The sequence below is a fragment of the Chrysochloris asiatica genome, unplaced genomic scaffold (genome assembly GCF_000296735.1).
Source record: "Chrysochloris asiatica unplaced genomic scaffold, ChrAsi1.0 scaffold00339, whole genome shotgun sequence".
Taxonomy (NCBI): domain Eukaryota; kingdom Metazoa; phylum Chordata; class Mammalia; order Afrosoricida; family Chrysochloridae; genus Chrysochloris; species Chrysochloris asiatica.
In genome coordinates, this window is record NW_006408857.1 from 2,203,761 (window position 1) to 2,215,269 (window position 11,509).

Consider the following 11,509-nt stretch of genomic DNA (forward strand, 5'->3'; position numbering starts at 1 on the left):
GTGTATTAGAGTAGAATTGTGCTCTACGGTTGTCAAGGATGTGTTGGTTCAAAAATAGATAAGTTGGTCTTTCTTCCAAGAAGCCTTCAGATGGATTCGAATCAACTCGAGTGTGTAAGCATTTGCACCATTTGTTGTTGTTATCAAGTGCCATTGGTACCAACTCGTAGTGACGTTATGCACAGCAGAACGAAACACTGCCCGATCCCAGGCCAACCTCACTATCGTTGCTCATAGATGCTGCCACTTTGCCAATCCATCTCTCTGGGGGTATCCCTGTTTTTTTCTGACCCTCCACCTTACCAAACAGGATATCCTTCTCCAGCGACTGGTCCCTCCTGACAATATGTCCGAAGTATGAGAGACGAAGTTTGGCCATCCTGGCCTCCAAGGAGCACTCTGGCTGTACTTCTTCCAACACAGATCTGTTGGTTCTTTTGGCAGCCCATGGCACTTTCAATATTCTCCTCCTGATATATAACACAGTATTCAGGTAATGTATGTCACCTTTTTAGATGAGTATTAACATAGACTGATGGAAATCCAAGGTATATAGGTTGGAACCACACCTCTCCTATTTATTTGTGGAAACATAATTCCTGGTAACAACTCTCCTGAGGGCCCCTTTCACCTCATTGTTCCTCAGGGTGTAGATGAGAGGATTGAGCAGTGGGGTGCCCAGTGTGTAGACCAGAGAGAGGAGCTGGTCTTTTTTGGGGGAGTAGCTGGAACTGGGGCGTAGATACATGAAGGCACAACAGCCATACTGCAGCAAGACCACAGTGAGGTGGGAGGAGCAGGTGGAGAAGGCTCGGCTTCGGCCAGCTGCTGATTGGATCCTGAGAACGGCAGATACTATGAAGGCATAGGAGAAGGCAATTAGGAAGAAAGACACAGCTATGGCCAGCATAGCTGCCATCAGCACTGAGTACTCATGGAAGTGGCTGTTGGAGCATACAAGCTGCATCACTGGTGGCACATCACAAAAGAAGTGTTTGATACCCCGAGCCTGGCAGAATGGAAGAAAGAAGATGAAAGCCACTAGTTGAACAGATAGGAAGAAGCCAATGACTACAGAGGCCACAACCAACCGTACACAGAGAGTCAAAGTCATGATGAGAGGATACTGCAAAGGGTGGCAAATGGCAATGTACCGGTCATATGCCATCACAGTCAAAAGGACGCAGTCAGCACTGCCAAGTCCAATGAAGAACACCATCTGAGTGGCACAGCCTAGGAGTGTGATGGTCTTCTCGGTTCTTAGGGTGTTGGCCAATATATGCGGCACAACGACAGCTGTGTAGCAGATTTCTACTCCGGAGAGGCTTCCCAGGAAATAGTACATGGCTGTGTGTAGGCGGGCTTCTGACTGGATGGCCAACACAATGAGGATATTCCCAGTGACGATTAAACCATAAACCAGGCTGACCCCAAGGAAGAACAGGATGCGCAGTTCTGGGCAGGAGGGATAGGCCAGGAACACAAATTCCATCAATACTGAGTGATTTTGCCAGGGCTCTGAGTTCTCTGTGGAGAGTTAGAAAGACAGAAGAAAGAATCCAACAGACAATGCGTTAGTCAACGAATTAGAAACTAGAAGTATCAAGACTGTTGTGTTTTTCTCCCCTTTACAAAGCCTCTCTATATAAGTATCTACAACTCAGTTTATAACTTCTAATAATAGGGACAAACTGTATGAGTTTTTCAGTAAAATAAGTGAAGTTTAGGAGACATGTTCATAAGAAATAAAATGAAAATGAAATTCTTTAAATAAGTTCTGAAGAAAGTCTTAAGGAACTTTGGAAAAGAAACTTCAGTGATGTGAGAACATAAATCACTCATTTATTTATTCATATATTTATTCATTCTCAGTGCCTCCTGAGATATTGATTTGGGAATATATAGATGTCATGCTCAAAATCTCATGATATGATGGAGAAGATATATAATATGATTATAATGCAAGGTAGATGGAATCATAGGAAAAGTATACATAAGACAATTGAATTTCAGAGAAAGGGTGCATTGTAAATTTTGGGACTCAAGCAAGACTTCACGGAAGAGAAACAATGCAGTAGTAAGAATATTTAAGGGAAAGGAACCGTGTTGGAAAACAAGTTGAGTAGAAAGCGTAGGCTGTGGGAATAAATAGTGACCAATATGAACGGAGTGGAAGATGCTAGAATGGAGCAGTAGAAACGAGATTGCAGTGACATCATAGAGTGCTGAACACCAGGTGAAGAAGGGTGTTCAGCACCAGGTGAACACCAGGTGAAAAGGTTCTACCCTTTAGCTAATGGTGGCAGTGGAAGGGTGGCACTGATGAGTTCTGATTTAGAAAAATTAGGGGCAGAGTTTGGAGACAATGTTAGTAAGACTTATTAGGATGGTAAGAATTCCTGGTGTGGCTCTGCGGGTTAATGCGCTGGACTGCAAAGTCAGTTGGAACCACAAGGTCGACGGTCAAGCTCACCACCTGCTCCTCAGAAACCCTGTACAGGGTCTCTATGGGTAGGAACTGACTCTACTGCACGTAACAGCAACAGCAACATTAGGATGGTAAAGTAGGAGGTCAGTGACAAAAGAAGACTCAATAAAGTGAATGGTACATAGGACTGCTGTGAATTGAAATCGACTTGATGACCCTAACAATATTAGGATGAGGAAATGAGAAAACAAAACAAAAGAAAAGCCATTAGGGGAAAGGGTTGCCAAAACTCTGAGCTTGACATTATCCAAGGTCAGTTTCAGAAGCCAAAGCCCCACCTACTTCTGGTTTCTCTAGAAATACCCAGTGAGGAAAGGGGTAGCACTTGAAGGACACAGGGATTTTTTTTTCTCATAGGGATCCTCCTTTGTGGAGATAAAGGAAAATATGGGATCATAAGCTTTAGAAATCTAAGAACACTTCCTGTAAATTTGGAGGATGAATTTGAAAGGACAAACTCATTCCTAGTCCATATTTATTTTCCCTTCTAAGAAGCCAAAGTGAAATCTGAAAGGAAGCCTTATCCGGATTCCACCCAAACCTGCCTGATAAACAGACAGGTTGCAAAGACTACCTCCTCTGAGAGGGGAAACTTTCCATTTATTAAACGTCCCTATGCTCATGAAACTCATTGGGATTAGGAAACGGGGGAGAATTAATCTCAAGGCAAATTCCCTGGACTTTCTACCTCCTTCAGACGTTCTTCTGGGTAACCATTCAACTGCTTTCCCCAGACAAATGCATATTCAAAAGGGTGGGGGAGAAGTAATATGTGACTTTGTTACAACTTGTGCAATTTTAATATTTACTGTCATTTGATGTGAATTTTAAAGATATCTCTTAATCCAGACACACTGCGTCCAGTAAAAATAATTCACATAAACCTACCTCATGTAATAGATAGAGAGAAATGTTTTTAGGGGCTATCAAGACAATAACATCACATAGTGCATAAATGACTATCTGTTGTTTTTCCAACAGCAAACAAGTGATGGCTTTTAAAATCCATTTTTTTTTTCTCCTCTCAACTTCATTAATGCCTTGGATTATTTCTAATATCACTTGGCATATTCCACATTTATAGTTTATGAGATAGGAAGTAGCATAATATTAGTGCCAGACCAGCACAGACTTTTAAATCAAATGGGTACGCTTCAAATCCCATCTCCTGATTCTGCGATGTGAAGTAATATTTAATTTCTCTGAACTACTGTTTACTCATCTGAATAATGGAGAAAATGATTCAACTCAGTTCATAGGATTGTTGTGAGGTTTAAATGCAATCTTAATGTAAAGAAACCTGGGTAGTACAAGTAGTAACAAAGCACACCATTGCCATGGAGTTGATTCTGGCACGGAGAAACCCTATAGGAACGACCCCACAGGGTTTCCAAGGCTGTCGTCTTTACAGAGCAGATTGTCATCTTTGTCCTGCAGGACTGCTGGTAGGCTTCAACCTTTTAACATGGCACCATCAGAGGTCCTTCTCCTTAAAAAGTGTTGTTAAGTGCTGTCGCATTGGTTCTGACTCTCCCGATCCTATAGGGTTTCCGAGGAGTGGCTAGATGGTTTGACCAGCCAATCATGAGTTTCAAATTGATCTTCTTCTATAGTGCTACACCAGAACCCCCTCATTAATGATATTATTGTTGTTAGGTGCTGTAGCATTGGTATCAACTCATAGTGACATCATATTGTTGTTGTTAAGTGCCGTAGAGTCGGTTCCGACGCATAGCGACCCTGTACAGGGTTTCCGAGGGTGTAAATCTTTACGGGAGTAGAAAGCCTCATCTTTCTCCCCCGGAGTGGCTGGTAGTTTCGAACCGCTGACCTTAAGGTTCGCAGCCCGATTCGTAACCACTACACTACCAGAACTCCTTTTTTGTGTGTGACATCATACACAACAAAATGAAACACTGCTCGGTCCAGCTCAAACCTCACAATCGTTGCTATGCTTGAGCACATTGCTACTGCCATTGTGCCAGTCCATCTTATTGGGGGTCTCCATCTCTCTCACTGACCCTTCTCTTGACCCAGCATGATGTCCTTCTCCAGGAACTAGTCCCTCCTGACAATATGTCTGAAGTATGAAAGACGAAGTCTGGCCAGCCTGGCTTCTAAGGAACATTTTGGCTGTACTTTTTCCAATACAGATTTGTTGGTTCTTCTTTATTCATTGATAGCTTTCACATGCATATGAGCTTATTGAAAATACTATGGCTTGGATCAGGTGCAGTGTAACAAAAGTTAAGGCCTCCAGGTGTGGACTGCAGGATAAGCACTGGACTGCGAAATACAAGGTCTGCAGTTCAAACCCACCAGTACTCCTCAGAAACCTTATGAAAGGGTCACTTTATGTTGAAACTGATTCAATGGCACTTCACAACAACAGTAATAAAAGAAAATGATTGTGATTATATAATTTGTAAGGTCAAGGGGAGTGATCTGCCGTATTTGTATTTTTATTTCCCCAATCAGCAAGCAAAATATTGTGTAATTTGTAGACTCTCAGCATATATATCAAGGAGCCTTTATAGCGTAGTGTGTTATAGGCTGCTAACCTCAAGGTCAGGCATTCAAATCTCCCAGCTTTTTGTTTCCATAAAGGTTTACAGTCACAGAAGCCCTATACCTATGAGTCTAACCCCATTTGATGGCACATAACCACTACTAATTACTAGCATATATATGTTGAATAGATACATTATCCACTGTGAAAAAACAAAATCCTTTTCCTACATTGTCTCTTTCAGTTTTAATATCTCATAATCAAATAATTTGTTGAGGAGTCCTTATGAAAAACAACTTGGCATTCAGCATTTAGGGTGCACTTTGGAAATAAAAATTGTATCTCTCAAGGTCATAGCAATATCGAGGGCTACAACAGATATCAAAAGGCTACTAGTTCCATATATTCCTGGTGTGGCACTGTAGGATAAACAATGGGCTACCAAGGTCAGTTTGAACCTTAAGGTCCATGGTCCAAACCCACCAGTCGTTCCTTGGAAACACTATACAGGGTTGCTATAAGTCAAATTGAATCAATGGCAATTAACAACAAGAGCAATTATGATGGACTCTGAAATCGGTATCATATTGATGACTTCTGAACATTTTGTTATAATCAATCACTTCCATGTCATCTTATAGGGCTCTCAGGGTCTTTAATAAAATATTTCCATCAGCATGATCATTTTGAATTCTCAATACAGCATCTGAAGACTGGCTACCTTATGTGCCCACTACCTCCTGACCTGTTTACTCCATTATTGGATGACTCAGTTCTCTAGAAGTCCTTTCTTGTAATTAGCTGAAACCTGCTTCTTTATATTCATTGTGTACTATCCCAAGGGCCATTTTTGTATGAAACACTGCAGCTATTAAAATACTACTATCATGTAGCCTTGCAACTTTCCCCAGATTTCTTATGACCTTGATGCTTTTCACTACTTTGGACCTAAAATGCTTTCACTTTAAATATTTTCTTTAAAAGTGTGCTGCCAGAAACCAACCAGAGGAATGGTCAGTATTAAAAAGTTATGTTCATCACCCATCTGGTTATGGTCAGTCTAATAAAAACCAGATCACTTCATTAGCTCATTTTTGTTTTGATGGTTTCTTGAAATTAACTGATATTTAGTTTCCTGGATGCTGCAATTGCTAATGATTTTCCTCATATTCGGAAAAGTAGAACAATCTCTATTATTCCTTTAACGATTCCTGTCACTGCTTCCCTTAGTTGAGATTAAGATTTAAATCTTGAATATGCTACTTTACCCATGATCTATTCCTCTGTAAGTCACTCACATTTCTTTTGTATATATTGACTGCCAAGCAGCACATACAATAGTTTTCAAATGTGTTCAAGTGAAATTATAATCTCATGAGATAGATGAACACTTAATCATAGAATTAAACCAGAATCTGGTCAAAATATATGTAATTAAAATTATGATTACGTGTTCTGAAAGACAGTAGATACTTTTGTGTTATAACACGGTGCAGTATAGGAACGTGGCCTAGTTGGTGGGTAAGGGATTGTGAAAAGCTTCCAGGAAGAAGTAGTATTTGAGCTTAAATATAAAGAATGAAAATTAACTAAGGGAAGAGAGGCAACCAATGGAATGGAGTACATGTTCTAGATAGATTAAATCATGCTTTTTATGGTTCCAAAAGAGTAAACATTATTATAATAACATTATCAATATACTGTTCTGAATTGGTACAAAATATGTTGCATGGAATTGAGGCAAGAGTGAGACACTTCAGCATCTTCACTAGTAATCTCTCCCAGGTTAGCACCAGGTCATGATTCCACACCCATCTGAGTAGACCCAAGCCATATTTCTAATCCTATGTCATTCCCCTTCCTACGTACTCCAGCCGGTTTAGACCCAGTTGACTTAGGATATCATAAAAACTTTATGTGTATTCTGGAAATGCAGGTAGATGATTCTAGAACAGCACCACAATTTTTTAGTTGGTGTTGTTAATTTGTTAAGTGCTGTAGAATCTGTTCCGATTCCTAGGTACCCTGTATAGGGTTTCTGAGCAGTGACTAGTGGGTTTGAATTGCTGGCCTTGCAGCTAGTATTCCAGTTCTTATCCTACAGTATCACACCAGGACTCCATTCTTTAGTTGCTTTGTTGTTAAGTGCCACCGAGTCCAAGGAGCGGTTTCCAAGGAGCGGCTGGTGAGTTTGAACTGTCCACTTTGTGGTTTAAACTGACCTCGTGGTCGAGTGCTTATCCTACAATGCCGTGGTGGGGTTAATGGTTTGGCAAGAAGCTGGTCATAGCTGGAATCTAGTGTCATTCTTAATAGCATTGTCCCTTGGACAGATCACATCAAGTTTTATTTCCACTTCTTTAAAAGATGTAAATAATGATTCTCAGGTAATGAGTTTGTGATGAGAATAAATAGGATAAAGTATTTAGAGCACTTGATTTGAAAAGACCTATTAAATTTCATAAATACTTATTAATTCACCCTCCTTAAAACAAAACAAAACAAAACAAAACAAAAAAATATATATATATATAAATGGAATGCTATTAACAATATCTGCCTAATAGTGGAGGACTAAATGAGATGGCGAGGGCAGCATTTTTTCAAATCAACTCAAGCCTTACAATTTATGTTACTCGTCTACATTTCTTTGAGATTAATTATTACCATTTGACTTAAAAGACTTGGGTTTACAGATGGATTCAGAGAAAGCATTGTAAGTGGTTTGCCTATCCAGTTCTGAAATCCTGGAGTCTAAAACTTGTGAAGCCATTATTGACTTTTCTAGTGAAGTGTCTTGGTGTAGCACTGTGGGTTAATGTACTGGACTGCAATGTTGGTTTGAACCACATTACCAGTCGCTCTTTGGAAACCCTATCCAGGGCACTATGAGTCAGAATTGACTCCACAGCACTTCACAACAACAACAGTCCAGTGTCAGTAAGTCCCTGAAATGTAATGTTACAAATCCAGAGGAGGTAGAAAAGGGATTTCTCTTACCTCTACTAGGAAAAGGGAGAGGGGCATTCTGATTCAGTCTCTTCATTATATTGAGAAAAGACAAGATCTAGCCAATGAAATCTGACTGCTCTGGTGAACAAAGAAGGAAGGACCATGAGCCTGGACAGACTACCACTGGGACTAAGCCCTTATGTAACCTTCCCCCCCAAAAACCTTAGGAGGAGTAAATTGCTTTGCCATTTAGAGTTTTGCCTCATAAGTTCCATATCCCAGAAGAAAGTAGCTAGGTGATTACTGATCTCCTCCCCCGCCACCAGATAATTAGTCCAAGCTAAAACTGTCTCTCCACTTGGGATCCCCTGCCGCAAGGAAAGTCTGGAGTGTGCTTGTCAAAGTAAGAACTAGTACTACACCCTTTAAGCAATAGTGCTCAGTGCTTGAATTCATTTCCTGGGAAATACTAAGTTCCCTAACCAAAGAAGTGTGTGCCGCCATTTCAGAGAGTTGACTCCCATCAGATCTGCCATAACTGGATTCAGCCTACATTCCAAATTATTATTACCATGGGAAACTGAGAACATGTATTTTTCTCTTTCATGGGGTCTGGCATAGTGCTATATATTTACCAAACTAAACTCACTGCAATCAAGTTGATTCAAACTCATAGTGACTCTGGGTAGGTTATCTGAGCCTGTAAGCCTTTGTAGGAGCAGAAAGCCTCATCTTTCTCCCACATAGCTGCTGGGGGGACCTGGAGGTTAGCAGTCCAGTGTGACCATACAGTGTCACACTAAAGCTCTATACACTGGAACCTCTATAAATGCCACTCATTTCTCAGTTTGTTGTACTGTGGTGACTTGCATGTTGCTGTGATTCTGGAAGCTATGCGACAGGTATTTTAAATACCAGCAAAGTCATCCATGGTGAACTTTTACGTTTCAGCTGAGCTTCCAAACTAAGACAGACTAGGAAGGAGAGATGCACTACTTCCAAATAGTCACTGAAAACCTTGTGACTAGCAGTGGAACACTGTCAGATAACACCAGAATATTGACTATTGAAACATGATGAATAGCTCCAGAATACTGTCAAATATTGTTGTTATTAAGTACCATAGAGTCGGTTCTGACTCATAGTGACCCTATATAGGGTTTCCAAGGCTGTAAATCTTTACGGAAGCAGAACGCCTCATCTTTCTCCCGTGGAACCACTGGTAGTTTCGAACTGCCAACCTTGAGGTTAGCAGCCCGATTCATAACCACTAAGCTACTAGAGCTCCTTACTGTCAAATGTAGTGCCAGAAAATGAGTCCCTCAGGTTGGAAGGTACTCAAAATATGACTGGAGAAGAGCTCTGTTCCTCAAATATGACTGTGATGATGTGAATGGAGCAAAGCTTTCAGGACCTTCTTTTGCTAATTGGGCACAACTCAAAATGAGGAGAAACAGCTGCAAACATCCATTAAAAATCAGAACATAGAATTACGAATTATGTATTCAGGAAAATTAGAAATTGTAAAAAAAAAAAAAAAAATGGAATGGAATGTATAATGATCGATATCCTAAGCATTATTGAATGGAAATGAACTGATATTAGACATTTTGAATCTGGCAATCATATGGTTTACTATGCTGGGAATGACAAATTGAAAAGGAGTGGTGTTGTATTCATAATCAGAAAGAACATTTCAAGATATATCTTGAACCATAATACTGTCTGTTATAGTATTATAGTCATATGGCTACAAGGAAGACAAATTAATACCACTATTATTCAAATTTTTAAAGAAACTGGAAGCTAGCGATAATGAAATTGCAGAATTCTACCAATTTCTTCAGTAAGAAATTTATCAAACATGCAATCGAGATATATTACTGGTGAAGGATCAGTAGTTAGAAAATATGGCCTGGGAAGGGAAACAATGCTGGAGATTGCATGATAGAATTTTGCAAGATCAATAATATATACCCTTTTTAAACAACATAAAAAACACATGGACCACATCAGATGGATTATATCAAATCAAATTGATTACATCTGTGGAAGAGATGGTGGAAAAGCTCCACATCATCAGACAAAACCAGACCAGGGGCAGAGAGTGGAACAGATCATCAATTGTTCAGTTCAGACTGAAGCTGAAGAAAATTAAAACAAGTCCATGAGAACCAAAATATGACCTTGAACATATCTCACCTGGATTTTGAAATCATCTCAAGAACACCTCTAATGCATTAGACACTAATGACTGAAGACCAGAAGAGTTGTTAGATGACATTAAGAACATAATACAGGAAGAAAACAAAAGTTGTGAAGAAGACAACAGAGAAGGAAAAGAGATGTAAGAAGAGACTGAAACTTGCTGTCTAGTGCAGAGATGCTAAAGCAAATGGAAGACAGGAGGAGGTGAAAGAGCTGAACAGACAATTTCAAAGGGCAGCTTGAGACAACAAAGTTAAGTATTTAATAAAATGCAAAAAAACCTGAAGTTCAAAAATCAAAAGAGAAGAACATGTTCAGCATTTCTGAAACTCAAAGAAATGAAGAAAAATATCAAACCTTGACTTGCAATATTGAAGGATTCTATGAGGAAAAATTCAAGAGCAAAGATGCCGGTTTGAGGACCAAGGTGCACCATGGTATTTTCAATAGCCTCACATGAATGTGAAATTTGGACAGTGGATTGTTGTTGTTGTTAAGTGCCGTCTAGTCAATTCCAACCCATAGCGAACCTGTATAGGGTTTCCGAGGAGCAGCTGGTGAGCTTGAATTGCCAACCTTGCAGTTCAAATGGCTTTGCAGTCTGATGCACTAACCCACAGTGCCACACCAGGACTTTATTAGGAAGGGTGTAAAAGAATTGATGAATTTGAGTTATAATGTTGGAGAAGAATATTAAAAAGTACCATGGGCTACCTAAAAACAAACAAATCTGTGCTGGAAGAAGTATAGCCAGGATGTTCCTTAGAAGTCAGGATATGGAGACTCAGTCTCTCATATTTTGGAAATATTGTTACGAGTGACCAGTCCCATGGAGAGGGACATCATAGGTGGTAAAGTGGGTGGTCCACCAAAAAAGAGGACCAACGAGATGGATTGGCACAGTGACGGCAGCAGCTGAAGTGTGACAGTGATTGTGAAGTTGGCTCAGAATGTTGTTATTGTTAGGTGCCATCGAGTTGGTACCAAATCACAGTGATCTTATGCACAGCAGAACGAAACACTGCCCAATCCTGGGCCAACCTCACTATTAATTGCCACGCTTGAGTCCATTGATGCTGCCATATAGCCAATCCATCTCACTGGTAGTCTTCCTCTTTTCCTCTGACCCTCCACCTTAACAAATATGATATCCTTCTCCAGCGTCTGGTCCCTCCTGACAATATGTCCAAAGTATGAGAGATGAAATTTGGCCATCTTGGCCTCCAAGGAGCACTCTGGCTGCACTTCTTCCAACAAAGATCTGTTGGTTCTTTTGGCAGCCCATGGCACTTTCAATATTCTTCTCCAGCACCATAACTCAAATGCATCAATTTTTCTATGGTCTTCGTTAT

At 40.2% G+C, this 11,509-nt stretch overlaps 1 protein-coding gene across 1 annotated transcript; it reads right to left on the reverse strand.

The window, feature by feature from the left end:
* Positions 1-574: 574 nt before the first annotated feature.
* LOC102821260 (olfactory receptor 10W1-like) lies at positions 575-1,507 on the reverse strand. The gene has a single exon (XM_006875793.1). It carries the CDS (start codon positions 1,490-1,492, stop codon positions 575-577), a length of 918 nt encoding a protein of 305 aa, XP_006875855.1. The 5' UTR covers positions 1,493-1,507.
* Positions 1,508-11,509: the final 10,002 nt, after the last annotated feature.